This window comes from Lissotriton vulgaris, chromosome 4_1 (assembly GCF_964263255.1).
Source record: "Lissotriton vulgaris chromosome 4_1, aLisVul1.2, whole genome shotgun sequence".
NCBI lineage: Eukaryota > Metazoa > Chordata > Amphibia > Caudata > Salamandridae > Lissotriton > Lissotriton vulgaris.
In genome coordinates, this window is record NC_141691.1 from 736,443,645 (window position 1) to 736,471,072 (window position 27,428).

The window sequence follows — 27,428 nt, forward strand, 5'->3', positions numbered from 1 at the left end:
ATTCCTTTAGAACTTTAAAAATTGGGTTGTTAAGCCTGGCTTGTTTTTCAATTTCTACCCAACAATGATGGGCTAGAATCCTAGTGCACCTTGTCATAGAGGAATCTGACTTTTTAAGCCATATTCTAATCGGATTTGAGCTTGTGAAATGTGTCTTGGGATTGAAAACAGTCTCTTGAAAAAAGTGGATTGTACTGAATTTAGAACTGTGGAGTCTTTGAGATTCAAGATTTCTGGGCGGTATGATATGGAGGGTAGAAGTTTAGCTGCAATTACTTTTAACAGGTGCCCAGTAGAGCAGCCTATGAGCTTATTTTTTTGTATTTTAAATGCGAACTGCAGTTGTTTAGCTTTCGAATGCCTTTGGTCCAGGTGTAGCTAATAATTTAGGTTAAGATCTATTTGAAATCCTAGACATTTATCCAAATCCACCCAGGTCGAGGGTTGCTCATCCACTTTCCAAATAAATTTGCAGATTTTCGTTATTTTGGAATGTTTGGAGAAACACAACACCTTGGATTTTTGATGGTTGATAGTTAGTAAGGCCGACGCGATATAGGCTCCTAAACTGGTAATTAGTCGCTGCAGTCGACTGGTGTTTGAGCAAATAAGACAATAAGACAATGTCGTCTGCGTATTGGAGACAAGATGTGGGTGTGTTGCCCTATTTTGGGGGGTCGGATTGAATTGACCGAAGATGCTTGTCGAGGTCGGCGATGTAGATGTTCAATAGGCAAGGGGCTAACACACACTCTTGTTTTAGCCATATTAGACTTGTTTGGTTCCCGAAAAGATACTCAACTTCTGAGGTTCTTCTCTCGATATTAAGAACCAGAAGCATGGCGGGGGGGGGGGGTTAGATGCGCTATCTTTACCATGGGCTTCTCAGCAGCTATGCGTGTTCTCACCTATTCCTCTCATTCTTCATCTACTCGCAAGGATCCAGTGGATAATGATAGAGATAATGGTTTTGGCCCACCACTCTTGATTTCCCCCTTATAAAGAGCCTAAGTGTTCTTCCTCCTTTGGAGTTCTGGACTTTTTGGTTCCGTCCAGAGGTGTCAGGGTACAACACCCAAAGACCCCGGAGTTCCACCTGCCTTGGTGCACAAATGAACAGAAACACGGGCTTCTCGATGGTGGCGTCAAAGACCAAAGGTTTATTACTGCAGGGACACAGAAGTCACAGAATCTACACACGGGCAGAATCTAGGAGACTGTTCGATTTGTACAAAGTGGGTTGCTCCTTATATACTAAAAATTGTGCTCTAGGCAAATATTTCACATGTCGGTACATTCCCAAACCTTTGTGTCTCTAAACAATAAATATTTGGCGTTACACAGGAACTGTCGATAATATCTGATACCAAACATCACGAAGAGGGGTTCCCACCAGTCCATCACAATCCCTTGTCAATATTGCATTCAAGACCCGGACCGCCTCATCGTAAAGTTCGTTACCTCCCCCTAATAAAGGCCCAGAAGGAAAGGAGCAGAGCCAGGTGCAGAAGATAGAAAAGCGGGATAAGAGATGTTTGTGGGTTGTAAATGGGCAAGGCTACCGGCTTCGGCCGCCTAATCATGATCAGGTACAATGGACAGGAAAACCAGTTCAGGTGGGCTGGCCTCGGGCAGAGGAGGCAGCCTTTGTCGAGTCATGCAGCTTCAGCGTGATCTGGTTTAAGGTGCACGTGTCATGTAAGAGGTGAATTTCCGGCTAAGGCTACGTGTCCTTAATCAAAGTGAAGTGAATGAAATGATCAGAGGCTATTGCATATGTGAGGGCAAGGAACCACAAAATGGCGGCCATGATCTTAAGATGGATGCCGTGTGTATATCAGAAATGTGTCAGTGGAAGGAGTGCTCTTGCTCGTAGCGTAGCGAAAACACTAGGATATACTAAATGGATCATTTGCGGTTCACTGATACCATTTTTATGTATTTCCGACAAACTTAAAAACACGGGTTCAAGTCGTCACGGAACCGTCACGGAACCTCACCTTGGAGAGTCCCATTATCTCCCTCTCCTATCAGATCATTGAGGTAGGATTGGGCTTCATAGAAGAGGGGTGACTCAGCACTTAGCTGACATTTTTCAGGGTTATAGGCGTCCTTCTATGTTAAAGTCGCACTTCAAGCACTGGAGGAAATTTGAAGTATGGTGTGCTTCTAAATCCCTGTCAGCTGTTCAATGTGAAATGTTCTCAGTTTTAACATTTTTCCTGGATGGTTTTTAAAAGCAAGTGTCTGTAATTATGCTAAGTACCCTGTGGGCTCTCAATAAAAGCCTTAAGAGAGCCATGTGCCAATTCCAGCAGTGGCTTTGATTTGGTGGTCAGATGCTTAAAGAGTGTGGCTACCTCTAGATGTTTGTCTAGACCCTACATACCTCTAGAACTGTTCTGTACCCTACACTCCTCCTTCAGAAAACCTTTAGTCCAGAAAGCGCTGCCGGCCGTGCCATTTGAACCACTTATTTCTCTGGATTTAAAATATTTGTATTTTAAAGTAGCATTCCTAGTGGCTATAGCCTCTCCAAGAAGGATTGGGGAGCAAGGAGCATTGTTATGTAGACATCGTTTTAGAGGTTTCTGGAGGATGGAGTCTTGTTTAAGCACAATCAGTCTTTCCTTTCCAAACCATCATCTTAAATGTATAGGGAGGAAGAGGCGCTGTTAGCTGGGTTTTTTTCCGTCTCCATATTCCGAGGAGGGGGAACTTTTTCATTTGTTGGATGTTAAGAGAGCCCTTGAATTTTACCCCCATAGGTCTAAGGGCAATAGAAAGTCTGAACATTCTTATGTAACCTTTGGGGATGTCAATTAGGGTCAAAAGTTTTCAATATCACTTTAAGAAAATGAATTACATAGACTATTGTTTTGGCATATTCTTTGTCTGATCTTTTTCAACCTAAAAGAAAACAATTGTTTTGGCATATTCTTTGTCTGATCTTTTTCAACCTAAAAGAAAACAAGGTAGAGCAATACATTAGAGGGCTAGCAACCTCTTGGGCTGAGGCACAGGGTGTTCCCCTGTCAGAGATCTGTAGGGTGGTTACTTGGGTTTTAGCTCAAACCTAAACCTTTGCTAAATACTATTGTATTGAGAGTGTTAAGGAGGGTACATTGTTTGGGGGAAATGTTGTTGAATGACGGATTTTCTGCACAACCTGAATTCATTGATTGTTACAGTGATTACAATTCGATGAGAATGATTGGTGTAACGTGTTCTCAAATCACTATTAATATGTCGATTGGTCGTGAAGGCTAACTTTTGTTGGTTAAGCCTCAAAAGTAATGACTGGGACTAGGATAAGGGATGTAGGAATAATGCCCGATTACTAATCGATAAATCCCATTATCCTTCATCCCCTTTACTGGCCTTCATATGCATTGATACGGTAAAGAAGAGCTGCGGATAAAGTGGGTGTTAAATCTATCCTAGGGTGGGTGGGATTACCACACCACTTTCTATTCTAATTGGGGTGGAATTCACCTCAAACGTAATGAGGGGAACGACGACAAAAGGATCTATGGATATTGAGATTTACTTCCAGTGAGCCAAAGGCAACTCTAAGTATTTTAACATTTTACAGAATTAATAGCAATAGGTAGCATTGTAGCACAGACAGCTTTGCTATAAAGCCAAGACTAAAGTAAATATTTATGGAACCCCATCCAGCTTGTTGACAGGACGAGATGTCTAGACTAAGATTAAATGTATCCGTATTACTCCTCGATTAATGTATTCAGTATCTGTGTGCCACGCAAAAGATCCCCGACAATTTTTATTCACACATCGAAAATTTTTACTAGCATTATTGAGGAAATTCACGTTTACCTCACGTAGGACGCTCGTTTCTGCTACTCTGTGCCGTGTATTTCAATAATATTTTCACTAAGGTAGCCTGCCATGAGGCAGTAAATGTTACAGCAAAAAAAACAGAGCTCCGTGTGTAGATGCTATCTCTACCACGCCCAGCAGGTGGCGGCGCTTTAGCGCTTTACCAGGAAATCCCGCTTTCCTAATACCTACATTTAAGTTGGGTCATCCCCCCTCTCGTAGATCCTCAGCTCCCCCGTCTCTTGAGAATTTAACATGATACGTCCTTTTGGAGCCCTCGATAAATAAGTAGCACGACCTCGAAAACTTTTCAGTTTGATATCCCGCATGGCTTCAACAGCAGAGGACGGACGATTTTACGGTAGGCTAGACTGGATCGCCTGGAGATGTCACAACTGTGGACTCGCTCATTTTGCCCAAGAAGCATTATTTCACAGACTCCTCGGCTCGAGCTGTTATGCTGTGATCGGGTTGTGGCGATCTTGAAACTCGATATTTTTGCCTGGCGTCGAAGTTCCACGAAAATTTCATTTTGCACTAGCTTCACTTAATGGTTTTGATACATTCCTCAGTACTATGTTCATTATGTTTACTTAAAAGGGGCAGACGAGTCTCGACGCTGTTGCTCATTAATGTATTTCACATCTCTCTCTAAATCCAGGCACGGAAATGCCTCCTCTGCTACGTGTTCTGGCTGCACTTCATTGAGTTTATTTAGGCTACAGCCATTCTGCAATGGCCGCCCTGTTTGCAAACCGCGGAAGGGGCGTGTCGTTCCGTTTCTGGAGTGTGGTTCTCTGACAGCAGAAGCCGCCGTTGCCGGTTTTCTTCCGAGGATAGTTTGAAGAAGAGGGAGTGCTGGGTGATGGCCATGCTCCGCAGGTTGGAGCAGACCCCCCGGTACTTGTTGGTCTGCGACAGGTCCAGCTTCAAGGGAGAGAAGTCCAAGCACGCTGAGCGCGTGCGGGAACATCCATTCAACTACAGGGTGAGTGTGCGTGTACCAGTCAACTTCGTAGCACGTGTCAGGAATTGTTATTGTAGAAAGCCTGTGCGGGAATGTGGAGAGCTAGCCAAAAAAAGATGTCGGGAAGAGCAGATCCGTGGGACAGGCTTGGCTCTATGACCCTGATTAAGAGTGAGCCATGAACATGTAATGGCATGTAAATCGTGCAACAAAAATAACTGAAAAATATGATATCTGTTCAAAAATCCAAAAAGTATATTTCTTTACCGCACTGAATTAATTTACCTCTGTACATCAGGTTATATATTGCTGCTTTTGGGTGTCATTTAGAGGTGATAGTTTTTGAATATGAACTTGGAATCATTTATGCCCCCATCCCCTCCCTCAGCCGCCTGACAAGTCATTACTGTCAAGAGGCAAGTCAGTTCTTTTGTGCACCATATGCATCAGTGCTAACTATCTCCTTCACGGCTACTAGTCTGGCTTCAGATCGAACCGCAGCACGCATAGCTGCCAACCTTTCAGCATGCGAGTGACATATGTTTTGATTTTGCATATGAGTGACATCCATGACACTTTGAGTATCACTTTATTGAGAGCAAATACCAGCCCTAAATCCATATTTTAAGACTCTGCTAAAGGACCAACATGATCCTTGAATAAACTTTATATAAAATCCTCTGTTCATTTTTTAAAACATGACTCTCCAGTCTGTGTTTACTTTAATTATCAAAATTGGTGGTGGAGGGTGCACTGCTGTTTGATATGAAAAGGTAAAATGAAAATTTGGCTTGAGGTTTTGGCGGGTAGGGTGCTCTCACAGGTCGCGTCTCCGTCCTAGGGGTGCCTGAAGTACACTAATGAGTAGTGTACGCATGAAGCTCCGTGTGCATCCCTGTAACAAGAGGCACTCCAAGTGGGTTCGTAGGCAGAATCCAAAGTTAATCAAGGAGAAAGTTTATCTTAATTTGCAAAAGTTTTTTATTGCATGAGTTTTTAGTTCTTATCATTTGGTAGAACTCCGATGCATTTCGGGCGGTGTGCCCTTTCTCAAGGAGTACTGAAAGAAGAAGAAATAAGCAACAGTCAGGAAACTGAATTAACGAGTGGGGAAGGTCATGAGGGTAAAGCAATAAACAAAGTAATCATAATGTTTAAAAAATAGCTGGGCAGAATGGTGCGCAGAGAAAAGTGAAGGGAATCGGGGTTAGTGAGATGGTAATGTGGGCGGTGTTTAAAGGGTTATATCAACTAATATTAAAGACACTACCGAATTTCTACTGAAACTCTCTGAAATTCATACAGATTCAACAGAACCAATCATATTATGTACTGCTGATGTCAGTTCCCTTTACACCTCTATCCCCCATCAAGGGGGTATTGAAGCCATTGAACAAGTATCCTTCACAGTGATATTGATACCCCAATGCAAGCATTCCTTATGGAACTTATGATCTGCACAATATACCACAGCTATTTTCAACAAGATAACTGCTGGTATCTTCAACTATCCGGAATGTCGATGGGAAACTGTGCGGCTCCCACGTACACAAACATTTATATGCAATATTTTGAAAACACTTACATCTATAGCAATAAGGACTTCTATGACAAAATCAAGATGTACGTTAGGTACATAGCCACTTCAGTGCTAAGGCACCCATTATTCTTTCCATTGAAGTGAATGGAAAGTTCATGACGAGTTACCCTTGTCATTAGCAGCCAAGAGGTTAAACGATCTCTTTTTCATGTGGACGGACACCAAAGACTCTTACCAATGCATTAACTGAATTAAACACCAAAAATGAGAGAATCAAACTCACCTGGCATATGAGTGAAACAGACATCTCCTTTTTGGACATTAACATCAAAATCACTGAACAAGTGCTCATCACGGATCTTTACCGTAAACCTACAGATCGGAATAACACCCTACACTACTCGAGTTTCCATCAGGAATCACTTAAGAAACATCTACCGTATTCACAAATGCTACGCGTGAAACGCATTGTATCTGAGGAAACCACCCTCCAACTAAGAATCAAAGAAATGCATGACCGCTTTATACAAAGAGGTTACCCTGAAACCATTCTTGAGGATGCCATTACACGAGTCGCAGCCATCAACAGACAGGAAACTTTTATTAAAAGCACCAAACAGACAGATCAACGCATGGTGCTGGTATCAAAATACTCCACGGCAAGCGCAACTTAAAAAAATCATCTTCAAACACTGGTCCATTTTACAAATAGAACCTGACTTCAGAGACCTTTTTAAGACACAACCTTTGTTTGCCTACACTCGCAGCAACAATATTAAAGAAATATTGACAAAAAAATCTGTCATCGTCAAAGAAAACATAGGAACTCGGCCATGCATGAACTATAATAATTGCAATTGCATTATTAAAGGGAACAACATCAAACACCCCATGAAAGGTCATACAATCAAACTTAACGTGAACGCCACTTGTGACTCCATGAATTTAATCTATGCCATCAAATACCCTTGCGGTAAACTATATGTTGGTAAAACTGAGAGAAAGATCAAAGTGCGCATTAACGAGCACAAATCCAACATCCGGACAAAGATCGACAAATCTAACGTTGCTACCCACTTTCTTGAATTCCACCATACGATTGCTCAACTGCAATTCATCGTCTTGGAAACTGTGATGACAAAAGAAGGAATTGACAATCGTAAACTTCTTCTAAAACGGGAACTAGAATGGATTTATCGTTTACAAACATTGAAGCCACATGGACTTAATGATCGCACTGAATTTAGTTGTTATTTATAGTCAAGATGTTCCACTTGTACTTTCATGCCTTGCTCTTTACGCTTTCATTTACACTTTATTTTCTTAGCCTTTACTGGTTACCTCCTCTTCTTTTCTCCCCACCCAAGATGGCCACCTACTCTATTTTCATTTCACCGTCCTCGATCATTATAGGCATTCAGGCAGCATTCTCCGATATTCACTAGCTTCTGTTAGTTTTGCTCATAGCCTTCACCACACCCACGTCGTACCCTTTCCGTTAATAATTTTCCCTACCTTTGTTACCCCCGCCACATTAGTTGATATAACCCTTTAAACACCGCCCACATTACCATCTCGCTAACCCCGATTCCCTTCACTGTTCTCTGCGCACCATTCTGCCCAGCTATTTTTTAAACATTATGATTACTTTGTTTATTGATTTACCCTCATGACCTTCCCCACTCGTTAATTCAGTTTCCTGACTGTTGCTTATTTCTTCTTCTTTCAGTACTCCTTGAGAAAGGGCACACCGCCCGAAATGCATCGGAGTTCTACCAAATGATAATATCACAACTTTATTTTCAACTTTCGATATGCTATCAATATCGTGAAGAAAAGAACTAAAAGCTCATGCAATAAAAAACTTTTGCAAATTAAGATAAACTTTCCCCTTGATTAACTTTGGATTCTGCCTACGGACCCACTTGGAGTGCCTCTTGTTACAGGGATGCACACGCAGCTTCATGCGTACACTACTCATTAGTATATCAGCCATGGGTCATTGAGAAAGCTCTAGGACACATTTTACAGAGCTTTTCTCTTATATTTACTGTTTACACTATACACTCATCAGGAGATAAAATACCTGCTTGCAGCACTTGGATTAGATTATCTATAGCTGTCAAGTTTTAACATAGCTTCTGTGTGACATTTCTATGTTTTAATGGCTTGACTATTGTTAATTGACATGGCCAGTGTCATCCAAGCACATGACATCAACATCCTCCCTTACGCCAGCGACACACATCTGGTACTCTCCCTCTTGGACAAAACCCCTAACACAAGGAATTAGTTCACACCTGCATGACAGAAGTTATTGAATGGATGAAATTAAACTGACTCAAGCTCATCGAGAATACAATAGAAATAGTGACCTTTTGTTCTCAACTCTTCACTTTTGGACTCCCAAGTGGTGGCTGGCCAAACTCAGACCCTCATCCAGCACCCATGCCACGGAAGTACTGAAAATTTATCAAACCAATAGAGCTATACTTACAAATAGCCCTGCTATCATTTACCAATAATCAGTCAGTTGGCAGTGCAGAAGGTCCAATCGTTTATTATACAAACAAACTCTGCCAGAGGAGCTTCTCGCGACCAAACCCCTTGAAGTCCGCCGAGAAGACTGCTGGCACATTATCAACAGATCACATATATACTGTTACATTTCGAAACTGTTACCTAAGAAAGAAAAATACAAGTTGGTACAGGTTGGTGCAAAGGAAAGACCATATATGACACACAAAGCATCCTTAGTTTTAGCTCAGATCGTTATAGCAAGGTCGAGGAGGGTAACTCTCTTCTGCCAGCTCTAGGAGAGTCCACACAGCGCCTCCTAGAATGTGCTTATCCAGCCTACCCCCACCTACAACCTTGACAGGTCTGACGTGCAGGAGCAGCAGCTTGTTACATTTGTCAGACTATTTCTCAGGAGAACGGCTCTTACTAAGTGATAATAATAATATGAAATTTATAATGCGCTCAGCTTACCCAGGGGCGTCCCGTTGCAATGGTAGTTGGCTTACCCAGTGCAATGGTAGTTTTCTACTAATGCTGCAAGCGGACTAGGCCCCAAGATGGCGCCCGTCAGACCAAACTATATTGCTAGTGAGAAGACGAAAAGCTAAATAGTGTGTACGTTAATCCCAAGGATATTACATATGTGAGCTTATTAATACTCAGACGCCTACATTAGTCTAATAGGTACATCACGCTAATTTCTAACCGTAATTATGTGTTTTACCAGGCCTAATTTGGATTTTGGTTCCTCAAACCCTCCTGCAGCTAACTAAGAGAAATATTAATCTTGGAAAACTTCCTCATCAATGGCCATTAACTCACAAATCTCCTGTTGGAGCATATGAGGCTTAGAAAGGGTAGGAGAGGGGACAAGCATGGCTGTAAATTTGGTGGCACAGTAGGAGCAACAGGCTGGACCACATTGCATACAAAGGCAGCAAGTGAAGAGGATACCTGCGGCTCCAGCAACTATCATCAATAATTTCCAACCCCAAGTAGATAGAAGCCCCCAAAACCAACTAGAGAGTTACCAGGATCCATTCTCAGTGTGCATTTCTGCAGCAATGCGATGCAATTTCTGAATAGCCAAGTGAACCGTGGGGGCGGAGTCTGGAATGTAAACGCAGCAGGAGCTGCCGATCACCCGACATGCTCCTCCCCGATCAGCCAAGATAACATCAAGAACCATCCGGTTCTGAAGAGAAACGAGTCTCGTAGCTTGAAGCTCTACTGTAATATTTGTCATAATCTCAGTAGTGATATTTATGACATTCTCCACGAACCTGGACAATCGTCTTATTTCTCTACTATTGAATATCGGTCCCCAAAAAGGGACCAATCCCTTTGTAAAATCCGTAAACTGTTGCGAGGAAGTATCAGTATGATCAACCTCAGTCGTTCCGAGCTGCCTTCGCTGTCTATTGGAAACTATTTTTGTGTTATGAAGTTGATCAGTTTTGTGATAATCTGATGGTGCTATGTATACCGGAGGGTACAAGAAAGACAGGTAACATTGCCCAGCCCATCCCAGTGGTAACCAGGTGTAAGCATTTTCCCCACATACAAAATACACATTCAGTGGTGTCAACAGTGGAGGACTGCTAAAAATTTTCATTCTATATGTGTAATTACAAACGCTATTCCCAACTTGCACATGCCCAGTTCCTTGTACACAGAAAGCAGAGGAAGTATTCAAATAGGGACGGGCATAATGCGTTCACTTGTAACGTTCCTGGTGACAAACTGATGGAAATACTGAGAATGATTAAAATTTGCAAAATCATAAAGTTCATCTTTCAACCAAGTACTATTTTCATTAGTAGTATACAAATTCATACAAGCATCTGGGTCCAGTGATCCCTCTCCCCCATTTCCCGCTGGATCGAATCCCTGGTGTGTTTCAATGTAAGCTAGAATCGTATTATAATCTTTTTCTGAGTATTGTTTGGGGTTTTCCACATAATGGTTGTACATGGCGGAGAACATTTGGAACCATGCTTCACAGCTACCTAAGTATGATAAGGGCAGAGAGAGGAATAAGCCGTGTTTATGCATAACTGATGGCAAAAGTCCTCAAACCCAACAATTGGTCATAAAAGTAGTACTATAGGTTTTATGGAGCATTTCTATGAATACATTCTTAGCATAAGTCTGGCGGTGTCTCTCCTTATGCGGTGCTAAAGTGAACATCAAGTGCTCAGGCGGGGCAATGGTAGAGGGTATCATGGTTTGCATTGGATATCTATACTCTAAATATACGAATATACTTATAAAAATGGCTAATATAACTGTTATTACTATCACAAAAGCTATTTTTACACGCATGGTCCAGGCAGAAAATATTGGCTCATAAAATGGCAAATATCGTGGTGTAAAAGGACGTTCTTCTTCAGGTATAATGCGACCAAAAGGGTAACATTCCTAACTAAAAGTCCAAAGCTAAACTCTGGCACAGCAGTCCGTCCTGCCAGAGGGGTTCTTCTCCCTGTGTCCGTCTAGAGTCTCACAGGCAGACTCCTATCGTTCATCTCAAGAAAGCAAAATGTCGTCGTCAAGGAAATCCAATGTACAACCTGGCCGGTCACATGTGACAGTCTTTCTTTCTCAACACAGCGCAAGAGCAAAGTTCCAGCTCTCAATTAGTTTAGTCCAGTGTCTCGCTCAGTACCTCAGACTAGAAATCTAGAAAACCCTACTTATTCAAGTCTTTCCTTATCTCCTAACCGTGGCATCTGAGGTACCGTGATGTTTTCTTGGCCGCAAGTTGTAACGTACATGACCCGGAACCTCCTGATCAGAGAACAGCACCGAAGGTGCGTTTCCTTCATCTGAGCTCCTGCTTACTGGGATATCGGTGACAGGTTGAAGGGCAATTGCGGATTCACTGGGGACCGTTCCGCCCGATCCCGTCACTCCTTCTTCTTGCCTTTGCTCTATTTCACAGGCGTCGGAAAAAGGAACAAATGCAGTGGCTCTCTCACTTTCCTGGGTCAAAATTCCATTTGGATGCTGCTGATCATACGGGAGCGGGAGTGGTAACCGTTTGAGATGAGAAACATTGGATTCGGTGTTTCTTCCCCTCCACCTTTACAGCCGTCCGCGTGGCAAGGAGGATTTGATATGGCTTAGACCACCTTTGAGCCAGGCTGGTGTCTCGGTCGTACTTCTTGACCAGTACCCATTGGCAAGGTTCCAATCGATGTCCCGGACCCTCTGGCAGGGGCTGCAGTACTGATGCTACCTGCTGATGAATAGATCGGAGGTCTTTAGTCAAAGTATACAGATAATCAATTAACATAGGATATTCAACATCGGTAAAGGACCGTGGTCTGGGCACGCCCCATACATTGGCAGGTCGCCCAAAAATTACTTCGTAGGTAGAGAGACCAGAACGTGAATGAGGGGTAACTTGTAATGACATGAGGGCCAGGGGCAAGGTATCGGGCCACTTCAAACCAGTACTTTCCTGAATCTTATCCATTTTTAATTTCAAAATTCCATTATACTTTTCGACTAAACCTGCCGACTGAGGGTGGTGTTGAGCTGCATGGTACTTCTGTTGTATCTGCAGTCCGTCACAGATATGTCTAACAAGAGCCCTGCGGAAATGTCCCCCGTTATCTGACCAAATCAAACAGGGCAGCCCGTATCTAGGGATAAAATCTTTGATTAGAGCTTTTGCTGTAGCCAAAGCAGTTTTCTCTTTAGTTGGGTAGGCCTCAACAAACCACTACCAGAACATATTTTAAGTTGTTGACGCACTCCATGTGGATGTAATCCATCTGGAGTACTTCAAATGGTAAAACAGGAGGTGCAAAATTCCCACTCAAAACACTTTCTCCCTTTCCCGGATTGCATTGTAAACAGACCATACAATATTGGACCAAATGTATCGAGTGAATCAAGTGTGTGCCCGAGTTTGTGTAATGTGGTGCAAGGGTAATATAAACGATGCAGCACTTTGAGTTGTATGAGTTTTAACCTAGATGAAATTGCTGCCTCTCGGGCAGACGCCAGTGCGTCCATCCAGTCTGAATCCTCCATGTCTCCTAAGTCTGTTTGCCATTTTCTCTTCAGTGCTATCATGGGGTCAGGTAGATTATTAACCAGTTTACAGTAGGTCTGTGATATGGCTTTTTTTTCCATGTAATTCGTGAGTAGTCTGTCTTCTAGGAGGGAAGACTGCTAATTTGGCGCCAAGGGGGATAGCGCTCTGAAGAGCGTGTTTAATTTGGCCATAGCGATAGCGTTCAGTTTCCGCCATTCCTTACTTGTATATGATGTTCACTATTCTAGTGAGCACCTTGCACCAGTCCAAACAACCCTTATGGCGATGGTTGTAAAGTCAACCTTATAGACCAGCTATCCTAGTGGTAGCATGGACAAAGAAGTCTTAGGCTAAACTCAAGAGGGCATGTGAAGCCAGCTGTTTTACCATATGTAACCCATTTAATACCAAATGAAAGGACACCAAACAGGATATATATAAAATATATATGTATTTATTTCTGAACAATCCCTCTGAACTCTTTATGAGGTCAGAGGCACAAGCACATAACATGATACCTAATTGAAATACAATAAGTTGCACAAAATACAGTAGGGCCCTAGGGGCACGCTAAACCATATACTAAAATAGTGGTATAAGTACCACTGCTCGGAAAATGAATAGGCCTAGGGCCTAGGGAATCCCTGGGGCTACGCTGTACTACCAAGGGATAGGAAGCAGGAGGCCCACGGGAGGCGTGTGCAGAGTCTTTACTCACACGCAAGTTACCCTAGAGTTTGTATGGGAATGAAAGAGTTAGGAACTAGTTCTTTTAGGGCACTTCTGACTGGACTCGATGAAAGTTACTTGAAACCTAGACACTAGGATAGTCCATACCCACAGGAGCACCGAATTACTCGCGTTACCTCACCCACAGGAAGCGGGTTCATAGTTACTTGAAACCTAGACACTAGGATAGTCCATACCCACAGGAGCACGAGAGTACTCGCGTTACCACACCCACAAGAAGCGGGTTCAAAGGTGTCAGTGTGTCGGGTTTCATCGCTGAATCCTATGGAGCCGTGAAGAAAGATGCTGCAGGCGACCAGGAGAGAAGTGTCCGGTTGGATCCAAGGGCGGATCGAGGATGAAGAGTACCTGAAAGCAGAGGGGACAGAGTCTGGGTCACTAGCCAGTGACCAGGAAGGAACCAGGCGATGTCGCGAAGCAATCAGGTGATGTTGTGAAGCTTGTCTCTGTAGCCACGTGGACCAGGAGGCGTCGACGACAACCAGGAGTCAGGCACTGACTGTCCGGCGATGTCGGCTACCGGATTGAAGTCAACAAGCCTTGGCAAGGGCAACCCACGCAGGAACCGAAGTTGGCTTCTTAATCAGACCAGCAAGGGTCTGATGGGCTGCTTCTTTTCAGGGATGCAGGGGCCAGTCTGGAGCAACCAGACCAGCGGTGTAAATTCAAGGTTTCGTCGTCAAGATGGCCACTAGCCAACGGGCAAGTGAACGGATAGACGCGTCGAGCAGGAAAAGGCAGGAGGGCCCCACGCAGAACTCGTGGAGTGTACAGGGTGGATCTTCAGTGCAGATGATGCTCGGGGCTGGGGCTTCTCAATCCCCAATGCACAGCTTCGAGGATGCCTCAGAAGCTGCACAGAAAGCAAGTCGCTGACTTTTCAAGACGGCCGGTCCCACGTCTCTCGTCACCTCCACGGGTCTCAGCTTTGCTGGGACTGTAGATCTGGCTATAGGAAGTCTGGAAGTCCGGTTCTTGTTAGGCTCTGTGCTCGGGCTCCGGCGGGAGCGTCGACAAAGCAAGCCGTTGATCGCTGGATGGTGCCTGCTTGTGCAGGGTGGTCACTCCTTGAACACAAGGGAGATTCTTCAGTCTTCTATCTTCAGGTAGAATGTCGAAGGTCCAGAGTTTCGTTTCAAGTTTCAGTCAGGATAAATCTAAAGTCTTGGGCCTCAGCTCCTACCTATATACCAAATCTAGGGGCTGGATTACCTGCTAGGTCCCTCCTATGGGTGGGACCAGGAAAGGGGGTGGTTACACCCCTTTCCCTTTGTCCGGTTTCATGCCAGAGCTGGGGCTGCAGTGCCCCAGCAGCGGTTTGAACTGGACTATGCATGGGACACCTTGTATGCCCCAGGTAGTGTCTCATTTCTTTCAGCCCTCCCTGCCCCAATACACTGTAGCCTGTCTGGGGTGGTGCTAGCACCTCCCAAGACGGGAAACCTATTGTCCAAGCCTCCCTCGCTGGAAGGACTCCCAGCAGCAGGAGGTCAGACTTGGGTCTGTGGCAGCAGCATCCATTTTGTGATGCTGAGGCTCTGGCTAACTTTAATCGGGATTAGTAGGGCAACATGTCTTCTCCCTCTAAAAGGGTGGAATGCTACCCCCGTCGCCAGAACTGGCGAGGGGGTACTATTCCAAATCGTATGACACCTTACTCGACATGCTTTGATAAAGCCAAACCAGAGTTAGCATTTAACCGCAAGGTTCATAATGCACTTAAGAGTACATGGTATGGCTATATCCTAGAACAGCTATAGGGACATGGTTCCGAAAGCTGCAGACAGGCTCAGCTCATGCCAGAGCACCATCTCACATAAAACCAAGCACTCTGGCTCCAGGATTGTTAAGGCCTGCCACAGGAGTGACTTATAGGTGTATATGTGTCTATATATAAGGTTAGATATAGGAATACTATTTCCAAGCAAGGGGTGATTACACGACCTTGCCCCAGCTGAGTGATCAGCCAGTTGTGTCAATGGGAGTGGCCAGCCAGGGGTGGCATAATACATGCTGCAGCCCCTGGTAGGCCTTGGATGCACCTATGCCCTGGGTACCTATAGTACACTGTACAGGGGCTCGTAAGGTGACCCAATGTCCAATTGGTAATGTACCTAAAGTACATTGTATTGAATTTAGAGAGAGCACAGCTGGGCTGTGGGTCTGATTAGCAGGCACACAGCCACATTAAGTCGAAAACCAGTGAAGCAAAAAGTGGGGTGACCTTAGGAAAGCAGACCATACTCTCCTACAAATGAGATCTCGGAGGTGGGGGGGGGGGGGTGCAGAGGTCCAGCGAAACCCCAGATGCTGTATCTTAAATATTTGGCAACCTACTGACCTAAACTTGGCACTACAGAACTGGGCTACACTCGGGTTGACGATTGCTAAGCGCAATATAGCAAGGAACTGGGGATCCGGGGTGTTAAATACGCAGCAGCAATAGGAAAAAAATGACATGGATGCCGCCATGGTGGCAGAAAGAGCAGTGTATACACACAGAGGGTGTCCTAAAAAATGGTCTAGAATATGGGGAAAGTGGAATGAATTCCGAGGAAATATCTGTGAACCTCTGCAAACTACATCTACTCCGGAAGATTGTCCATGAATACAGAGGGGGCTGGATAATGAGTATATCTGGATGATGTAGACACGGGAGGGATACTGGGAGAAATGGTGTCACCTGTTGTAGTGTACTATTTAGGGGTTGAGACGGAACTGTCGTGTATGCAATGCAATGTGATGTGTTTATCTATCTATACTACTATTATAAAGAGAGAACACAAACCTTTGAGCCAGGTAAACTACAAAAGTAATGCACCAATCACTACACCCAATACACCATTTGAAAGGGGAGATGTGGCAGAAGGACATAGGCTATAGATATGTACACCATATACATTAAAAAAGCAAAAAACGCCAAAAGTGGTAAAGTAGTCCCTTGGGGGCGTGGCCGTGGGCGTCTCAAACAACAAATGTGGGCATTTACAGGGCCGTGCCAAGTGCAAATAACAAACATAGGCCAAGCGACTTCACAACACACTTACATATGCACACATAGAGCGGAAATGCGCTTTCACTGAATTTAGAACGCACAATATGCAGACATAGAGCGGAAATGCGCTTTCAATGAATTTCTAACAAACATTTGCAAATCCCAACACATACAGAGGAAATGCGCTTTCAATGAACTTAAATTCACACATACACCGCGGTAACACCAATATACAAAAAGAGCAGAGGTGCGCACTATAAGAAATATCCAACGACCACTCTTCACACCGCTTTCCTAATGGCGCCCAAGTTTCCCAGGGAAAAGAGAGACGGCCACCAAATGTTCTATTTTACCGCAGCCGCAGGTAAAATTTATTCAGCATAGTTTTCAAAAGTGCATGTTCCGAACAGGAAACTCAAACGCATTTCGGCGTTCTCAGACGCCTTGCTCGCTGGTGATCTGTGCAAGTATCCCCGCCCCTTATTTACAATGAGGCTAATCCCGTGATTAGTGACTGGTGCAGAAATAAACATGGAAAACATACTCGTTTTACATCCAAACAAATAAGAGTGCCGTGAACGGAGAACATATTGTGGACCACAATTCCTATGTCACAATAAATATTTCATGTATACTGTTCCCCGTATTTCAGAACTAATTCATATACAATTGAGTTTACACATTTCTTTGCATTGTATATACTCGAGTAACCGTTAACCTCCCATGTCAGATTTTAACAAAGGCATTACTATTAACACTTGTTTTAGTCATATTAAACTGAGAAATTTTCCATTTGTTATGTACAAGGCACCTTTACAGTCACACACCCCTAATAGTGCAAGTGATTTTTAAAATTAAGTTCCACAGTGCAGTTGGCTTAATGGAGCCTCTCAGCCGAGAGTTATCCTACCATAAACCCACTGCTTTAAATTGGATTGGGAAAAAAAGGTGTGAGGGACAGAAGCGTTTGCTAAACTCAAACTCAGGGTGGAAATAAATTATAGCTGTACAAATACATGAGCAGTGTTACACTATAAACAGCGGGATGACATATGTAATCAAGCTATGGAATTCCAAACTATGAGGATTACAATGCAAAGTGTGGTTTGTGGCCCCATATTAAAAGAAGAAGGCCATTGTATTATTGGCTCCTTAAATCCTCTAGAAATATACAATTCATGACGAATCACAATAACACCATCTTGCCTAGAATCCATCTATGATTGTTACTAGAGGACTAAATCTAAACAATAAATATGTGATTAATATTAAAATGTCTAAAAATCATATTAAACACTTCAAAAATTAGACCACACCACCACATATAGATAGTTATTGCCTCATAGTGGAGATTTACCAGATTATCCATCAAAACCATATTCAAAGATTTTTATAAGAAGTGAAAAAGATCTTCGCAAATATTAAGTCCCTTAGGGCTTTTACTATCTAACTCGATTATGTATCTGGTTTCGAGTTGGCGAAGTAATTTCTCCCTGTCACCACCCCTTTTACTGCCAGGAACATGGTCGATGACATAATAAGAGAGCACATTTACATCGCTCCCATGTTCCGCTTTGACATGGCGTGCAACCGGATACGTGGGATCCGAGTTGACAGTTGCTCGTAGGTGCTGGAGGATTCTGGTTTGCACTGGTTTTATCGTGCTGCCAACGTATCTCAGCCCACTCTTACAATTCAGAATATACACTGCATATTCCGTCTTGCAGTTAAAGTTCCCTTTTATTTTAATGGGCTGATCAGAGTATGCACTGGTATACAAAGAAGTGTTTACTCCAAATTGGCATGCTCTGCATGTGTGGCATTTAAAGAATCCACATCTAGAGGGAAGCCAATTCTTATTCCAAATCTCAGGACTGGTTTTCACTAATTCGGATTTCATAGAATATGCCTTCCGAAATGTGAATTGAGGTTTTTGGTTGTAAATCTCTCTCAATATGCCATCCGTCATCACTATAGGCCACTCTTTGCTCATGATTTTTCTGATTGTGTTGGATTGCCTACTATATGTTGTGATAAATCTGCATGTTTTGTTCAGACTGTCTGTATTAGGGACCTCTTTTGGCTGAACTGCCTGTTTTTTCAATAAGTTCTCCCTCGGAATCAATGAGGCCTTGTGGAGGGCATTACACAAAACCCTCTCATTATAACCTCTTTCTGCAAGTTTGGACTTTATTTGTAACGAAGCATTTTCACACATACTCTCTGTACTACATGATCTCTTCACCCTCAAAAACTCACCATACGGTAAGCTTGTAATTGTGTGTCTAGGATGGAAACTCTTCGCATGAAGCAGGGTATTACCTGCCGATGGTTTTTGAAATATATAAGTTTCCACCTTTCCATCCTGAATCATGATTTCTATGTCCGAAAAGCTAATCTTGGAGGTATTAATCTGATGTGTAAACTCTAGATTACATTGATTTACATTGATATTATTGACAAAGAGAAGCGCTTCATCCTCTGTCCCATCCCACACTATGAAGATATCATCAATAAATCTCCACATTCTCATCACATGTCGATCAAAGAGAGCTTTGTGTTCCCTCTTGAGGACATGCTCCTCCCACCAGCCCACGTGTAAACACGCATAGCTGGGGGAGAAGCATGCCCCCATTGTTACACCTTGTTTCTGTCTGAAAATTCTACCGTCATACAGAAATCGATTATTGAATAGGCACCACTTAATCATTGTAAGAAGCATTTTGTTGTGAGCATACAGTTCTATAGTCCGTTGATTTAAAAAGTGTTCCAATGCTGCCATTCCTTCATCATGCCTTACACAGGTATAAAGTGCTTTGATATCCAGTGTCATCAACAAATAGTTATCGGACCACTCCAATTCATTCAATTTCATCAAGAAATCTCTGGAATCCTGTATAAATGTGGGCAAGTTTTTTACAAAGTCCTGTAAGTAGAAATCCACATATCTCGATGTGTTTTCAAACATGCTGTTTTGGGCTGAGATTATTGGTCTGCCCTGTAATGGGTCCAATCCTTTGTGGACCTTCGGAATCAAATAGAAGGTCGGCAATTTGGGATGTTTGTTGATTAAAAATGTATTCTCTTCTTTGGTAATAAGAAATATACACACATTCGTTGCAGTTACCCAGACAACATTGACGCCTTCGCATTAAAAACCGGGCGGGCCTTCCATCGACGAGGAGTGTCAAATGACGCCACACAGGGGGCAGGATTAATCGCATACTACACCAAATACAACGCACTAAAGAAAACACACACACGACTTCGGCTTACCAAAAAAAATAGCCTTTAACCATTGGCCATTGACCAACAACGTCACAGGGGGCTAAGCACGAACAATGAAAGCCGACATTTCTTAACGGAGAAACGCAATAGACTGCGCATTCACAAGACTTTCCTCACATCTTGCGGACAAGATAAAACGCTTACAATAAGACATACGAATAACGAAAATAACACAACTGCCCATAATCACTCGAGCACTGTCAGGACTTTACCACACAATTGACAAAACAAAAGGGAAACTTCTTTGAAGGGATACAAAAACGAACACACGGAAAGAGCCTTCGAAAGAAAAAAAAACATTAAACAGGTAACACAACGCTTTCCTCACATCTTGCGGACAACATAAAACGCGGAAAACAATACATACGAATTAAAAAAATAACACAAGTGGGCCAAATCAGTTAAACAGGGCCAGGACTTGCACAGACAACTCTTCTGCGGGGCGGGCGGGGGCCCTGAAGCAGCCTTTTGCTCCCGGACAACGTCGGGACGGGCTGCTTGTTGATGTATAAACATGTATGACAACGAAACAACAATAAAAAATTTTATATAAAAAAAAGCAATATACTCATAACCTTGGACTCAAGAGCATTATCATTAATGATTTAATCTCAATACCTTAATAAAAAGTTAAAGTGCATATTATTCATCGTAATCCAAGATCCTCCAGATTGCATAGAATTAGGATAAACTCTTATTTCTCAAAGCATATTGATATTCAAACTTTTTAGTCCTAACCATCTTATTAAACCATTGGTCCACTGTTAGAGATATTCTCGACTTCCAGCCTTGTAATACAAGTGATCGTGCAACGGCCATTGTTATAAAATTAAAACACTGTACTGCCCTAGTGAATGATTTGGTCTGTCTTGAAAAACCAAATAGAGCTAAGATAGTGCCTGGCTGGGTGAAAAATCTGACACCAGAAGTCATAAAGTATGGGACAGGTAAAAAATATATGGGGCCATCTCCTGCATTCTTGTTATGGCACCTAGAACATTGGTATGAACTCCTAGGATTATTTTTATGGAGAATACAAGGAGTATAGTATGCTTGCAATCCGGATAAAAATTCCATTCTTTTCTGAATCGTTTTTGGCCACTTTAGGTGTGGCAGGGTATACTCAGACATGAGTCCCTTGCTCACTGCACCATCAGGATTCAAGCAAGCCGGGCCGACGACGGCTGAAATTCCAGAAACCTGTCCCCGGTAGGTTGTCTCCTTTCCAGTGAAGAATTGGTTTGGTAGTCTGGTCTGCCCTGTTCCCATGATGCACTGGGCCAGGGACAGACTAATTTGCATGTAGTCCGGTTCTGAGCTGGGATGGTGCAGTGAGCTAAATAACGGTGATGGATCAAGCCCTGATCTTTGGACTGGGTAAGAGTGGTCTGCTTAATTCAGACACTCTGTTCATCACCACCCCCTTTTCTGAATCGTTTTTGGCCACTATAGGTGTGGCAGGGTATACTCAGACATGAGTCCCTTGCTCACTGCACCATCAGGATTCAAGCAAGCTGGGCCGACGACTGCTGAAATGCCAGAAACCGGTTCCCGGTAGCTTGTCTCCTTTCCAGTGAAGAATTGGCTTGGTAGTCTGGTCTGCCCTGTTCCCATGATGCACTGGGCCAGGGACAGACTAATTTGCATGTAGCCAGGTTCTGAGCTGGGATGGTGCAGTGAGCTAAATAACGGTGATGGATCAAACCCTGATCTTTGGACTGGGTAAGAGTGGTCTGCTTAATTCAGACACTCTGTTCATCACCACCCCCTTTTCTGAATCATTCTTTTAAAATTTGCAGCTCACAGGCTTTTATGCCCCATTTCTGTTATGGATCGCCATTTCTCCAGCACAATTTACTTCCAGTACACTCAAAGATTCGACCTAGGATACGGGCAGTGTGTTATTTTTTTTAGGTCTCGCCTACGCAGCGTGCATGCGCTGCATAGGAGACCTTTAGCCGTTGTTCAGCTCTTTTTCAAAGCACATACTCGTGCTTGTGGCGGCATACTCCTTGCGGGAGCGCGCAGGGGTGTGCCACTAGCACGAGTATGTGCTTCGAAAACGAGCAGACTGCGCATGCACGCACACACGCATGCACCACTCCAGGGCCAGCAAAAACATGCAAGCGCCTCTCTCCTCGCCCACTCACTCGCTCCGCCCTCTCAATTTCCTTTTTGCCTCTCCATTAATGCGCCAGTCCCATCCCCCAATCCCTGTCTCCACGTTCTCTCTCTCAAGCAAGATTTTCTTTCTCTTCCCATAGTTTCACTTTCCCTCTCCATTTTTGATCCCATCACCTCTCGAGCCCGCTCTCCAAATCTGCCCTCCGAAACTCTTACTCTTTCTGTCCACCCTCTTCCTCTCTGTCTCTCCCCAGACGGCTCTCACTCCTGCCTTTTTGCCGTTCTGTTTCTCACCCCGACTCTTCTGTCTTCCTTCTTTCCGTATTCACCTCACTCTATCTACTGCGCTCTCTCCCACCTTCTTCTCCTGCCATCATCTTTCCCGCTCTCTCTCTATCCCTCTCTCTTCTGTCTTCATGTGCTTTTCTCTATCGCTTTCTTTCGCTCTACCTCTATTTATTTCGCTTTCTCCAGCTCTCTCCTCCGTCTTCATCTCCGTGTCTTTTTCCCGCTTCCATGGCCGTAATTTGTTTTATCTGGCCACGCAGGATGTGCTGGAGTGACCTGCATGTGGCATGCTGGGATAAAAGGGGCATTATTAGCAAGTCGGCTGGTGACAGCATGGCATCAGTTTGTGGATATTCCCATCAGGAGATCCTGGGGTGGGCCAGGCACCCTGTGGTTTAGCCTCTGATGAACAGTTCCATAGCAGCACACTCCAGACTCTAGCAGTCTTCATGTATCACTTAACGGACGCTACACCGAGTGCATGCACAGGAAAGCGGTGCACGGGCAGGGTGCCCTTGCAAGGTGGTACGCAGGCAGGGTTCCCATGCAGGGAGGTGCACGGGCAGGGTGCCCATGCACAGGAGGGTGATGCGCGGAGGGTGCCCATGTGGAGGAGGGCAATGTGTGGGCAGGTTACCCATGCACATACGGGTCATGGGGCTGCATGTCTTGAAGCATGACTGATGTGTATGACTTCTGTGACTTCTCACATCCTTCGAACAAGCTGATAGCGTCTGTGAATAGACTGGAGAGTTTCTCTGTGTTGACTAGACGTGGGGCAGGGTGCTTTCATGCAGATGACCTCTTTGTCCTGTTGTCGCTTCAGTTATTTAGTCCAAAAGCAAAAGTCCCCTGTAGATAACGCGAGGGAAGGTTCATCATGTGTTCAGGAGTGAGCTCTCTGATGCAAGCGCTCCCTTGCATGCCCAGCCGCCTCCTTTTGCACTGACTCAAGCTCTACTCAGCTCACCCCAGATCTGCCATCTTCTCCTTACAATCCCACCTCTTTGTCCTGCTGTATGGGAGGTTACCCCAGGGGACAGGGCTATCTATGTCCTCTAAATGTGAAGATGCTGCCTCAGCAGTGCAGGTACACAGGCACCTCGGCGGGCATTCACGTCATGTTCTTAGAGGGCATGGAGGACCAGGTGTATCCTTCTATATCAATCCCCTCTTTCAATTGGCTCCCTCTTTCCCCACCTCTCTCACTGTCCCCTTATCGAGATTGTGAAGAAGTTTCAAGCAGAACACACATAGTTAGAGCCTAGAGGGGTGAGACGCTTTAGATCAGCTGAGGCCGCACCCCATGTCTTCTGTTAACAAATGGAGATGGAACTTAAGGACTCGTTGAAGTGCTGGTGTGCTTCGCTGATCTTCAGGTAGCACAGACCAGCATCAAGGCTAGACTCCACGGCATGAATCTAACTGTAGATTCATGCCACGGGCATGATTAGAGGAGGGCATTTGTTTTCTGGAAGTTAAAATGTGAGCTACAACCATTTGTGTATCTTGAATGACCTACTAGGATGTCAGCCACAAAGCCTCAATTCCACATACGTTATGCAATCTCATTAGCTTGTTTTTCTCTGACATTGGGTTCATCAGTGTGAGGGGGTATTACAGGAAATCTGATAAAAGAGGCAAGATATCTTGGTGAGTTTAAAACCAGATATTTTGAACTTGAGAACTTAGCAGGTCCGATCGTATAAGAAACAATTAAAAAAAATGTTTGTTTCTTTTTCTCCCTTTCGACACAATAATTTTTTTTTTCCTCCCATTGAACAAATCTGGTGTGGACAGAACCCTGTAGTTTTGCCAGAGGCGATGGTTTTTAGATCCATTGTATAGACAAAGACAGACACCCTAATTTAGATGAGGTCATGAGCTTGAAAAACATGCTGAATGTGTGGTTAGTGGATTTCAGTTCCTGAAATCGCGCTGCATAGAAGACCTTTAGCTGTTGTTCAGCTCTTTTTCAAAGCGCATACTCGTGCTTGTGGCGGCATACACCATGGGGAGCACGCAGGGGCGCGCCACACGCATGAGTGTGTGCTTCGAAAAGGAGTAGACTGCTCTCCCAAGCGTGCGCGCCTTGCTCGCCTCTCTGTATTGCTTGCGCTTCTTGTTTCCCAACTTCAGTCTTTCTCTCTGACCTATTATCTCTTCTCACACTCCTTCGCTATGATTGCATCTTGACCACCCACCATTCCATGCTCTAATCGGCTTCCCCGCTTTTGTCTTTAACAAGAGCCCCCCTTTTCCTGTACACCCCTTGTTCAAGCCATGCTTTTTTTGTATTTTGTATAAGCCTCTCCATCTTGCTCTCTCTTCTTGTTTCCTGACTTCAGTCTTTCTCTCTAACCTATTATCTCTTCTCGCACTCCTTTGCTATGCTTGCCTCTTGACCACCCACCATTCCATGCTCTAATCTGCTTCCCCGCTTCTGTCTTTGGCAAGAGCCCCCCTGTTCCCGTACACCCCTTGTTCGAGACACTCTTTTTTTTGTATATTGAATAATGGCATACTGACGTAAATAATTAATTTACTCTCTTAATTTCTATGCAGGTAAGTACTTAATCAATAATAACTCAATCAAAATGAAGGAAAACAGAGTCCGTGGTGTAAGAGTTTCTAAGGGTTTTATTCCTCATAAAGGAATCAGGATATCATGTTCTGACCACCACACAGGGTGTCAGAAGGGATAGAGCGCCACATTTTATTAACAGTACATAGCTTATATACTTATTTCATTCCATAAGTAACAGTGCAAGAGGCGTAACAGCTGAGAGAAGACAAGATAACAATATACACGTGGCACATGTACGTAATCAAGAGGCGTGAGCTAGAGGTGTGTTCTGGAAACGTCACTGATAGGTGACACAAGTGGGTGGCACCAAGGGGTGGTGCTAACAGAATGTTGCAATGTCAGCAGAAATCGGAAGCTTAGATGCGCGCGCAGCTGCATGACGTGTAACTGGAGGGGTGCAGGGGACTTGACATTTACACTGACGGAAAGAGACAGAAGTCTGGCATGTCAGATCAACTTGTGCTTCTATCATATCTGATATCTGATGTTTGGGAACTAAGCTATCTGGGCAGAAAGGTCTCTAGAGCAGAAGCTATTCTATACTTGCTGTGAGTGCGTGTATAAGCGCCTGGGTGTCTGTATGAGAAGCGTGGGGCAAGGGGCCTTCCATGAAAGCAGGGCAACGGAGGCTATGAATTACTTGCATAGAGACAGGTCGGCCCTTTAGCCCTGTAGCTGAGGAAGGATGTTTACTGAAGCTAGCAGGAAGGAATGTATTTTCGGGGAGGGAAACAGATAACTCGAAGGTTATAGTCAATCTTGGCAGGCAGCAGGCTGAGCTGAGCACGGAGGGCCGCGCTAGAAGTAAGTCAGAGTTCACGGATACGGGGGCTGCCTGGGCAGAGATTTCTCGGAGTCAGAAGCCAGAAAAGAGGTTCGGTGGCAGAGATTCAGGGCCTACTTCAGCCAGGGCTGAAAAACGTAGGAGTACACTACAAAAAGACGTTGGCATAGCATACTTAGGAACGGACCATCCAACCCATTCATGGTGGGTCTGAAAGAGGACAAGTTGACGGTGGACGCAAATGTATTTGCGTCTTCATAGCTGGTACAGGAGGGAAGTTACATGCACTTTAACTCGTACATGGAGTCGGTGGGGTACGCGCTAGGGAACATAACTTGACCATAAAATTTATATTACCTCATTCCCTCCTTGTTCCCTACGGACCCTTCATGATATATCGATCCTCATGAATCGATCAGTCTGTTCTTGTAACATTATATGTTCATCTTTCTTTCTTTGACTGTTTGAGAGACAACTGGAATGTTCAATGCACGATGTGGCACACAGTCCACAAATCGCTGGCCCACACTGCAGGCACAGGCAGCAGCTGAATACTATAACAAGGCCAATGCCTAGGAAGGATAAGATCTTCCATCCCCAAGCTGTTAACGTAGTCCAGAACCAACCGGACCAAGTCCAGGTGCCTGGATTCTGATGTATCTGATTTGCAATTTTATGCAGACGGGTAATAGCTTGATAGACAGATGGTGCATTTTGTGGAATGAAAACACAGCAACTTGACCCGATGACCTTACAGGCTCCACCTCTATCTGCCAAGATGACGTCAATTACAAGACGATTTTGAAGGACAACAACCCGCATAGCAGATTGCTCCTCTGTTAAGTTACCTAAGGCGGAGGCAGTTTCATGTACTACTGCTTCAAGTGTTCTAGTTAATCTGCGTATCAATTTACTGTTTTGGACAGGTCCTAGGAAGAAAAAGAATCCTTTATTGAAATCAGTGTACTGTTCCCATGCCGTTTCTGTGTAGTCGACAAGGGGAATATCTCTTTTGGGTCTATTCGGTGCTAGATTCGTATTTCTATGGTAATCAGGGGGAGCTAGAAAAACAGGTGGCAGAAGGAATGCAATGTAACAGGTACCATCCCAATCTGGAGGTAGACGAAGGTATGCGGTATGACCACAAACAAAGTAGGAATGACTGGTAGCTTTAAAGGATGATTTACCATGGTCACTGAACTCGACCACAGTAGTGCATTTACTATGACCTACGTGTACTGAACCTTTCTTGCTAACACATAATTCACCTGTGACTGGTAATACTAACATATGGGGCAAAACTGGAGCAGCTTCGGATTCAACAGTAAGGATCATAAGGCTAATTGTGTAATTACCTAATCCATATACTTCATTTTCTAGATCAGTTCCTATTCGAGTGGGAAGTCCCTCTTTATCAGGGTAACAGACGTTGAGCAGGACTAAGTTCAAGTTTCCCCAAACCCAGCCCCCATCGAAAACAGCAATATCAGGATCTAAGGAATTAATTATTTTAAACCATGCCCCACAGGAGCCATTGTGAGTGAACGGGTACGGAAAGAGGGGCAGAGCTCCCTTGTAATTCTGGTAGGGAGGGAGTCGGCCACATATCCAACAGTCTGTAGCATTATTTGTCTGATGGGAGTGGTGTAACATACTAATGAATGTATTGTTGCGCAGCGCAAGTCTGTAATAGA

The 27,428-nt window shown here is 44.1% G+C and overlaps 1 protein-coding gene across 5 annotated transcripts in view; it reads left to right on the forward strand.

The window, feature by feature from the left end:
- The first annotated feature begins 4,009 nt into the window (after nucleotides 1-4,009).
- Nucleotides 4,010-27,428, forward strand: part of RPP40 (ribonuclease P/MRP subunit p40) — a 498,013-nt gene continuing 474,594 nt past the window's right edge. For 4 of the 5 annotated variants that reach the window (XM_086965034.1, XM_086965035.1, XM_086965036.1 and 1 more), the window contains exon 1: nucleotides 4,010-4,831. In XM_086965034.1, coding sequence (XP_086821160.1) covers nucleotides 4,709-4,831 — 123 coding nt within the window. In that variant the 5' untranslated portion in view covers nucleotides 4,010-4,708. The remainder of the gene's footprint in view (nucleotides 4,832-27,428) is intronic. The other variant, XM_086965038.1, reaches the window with a different exon arrangement.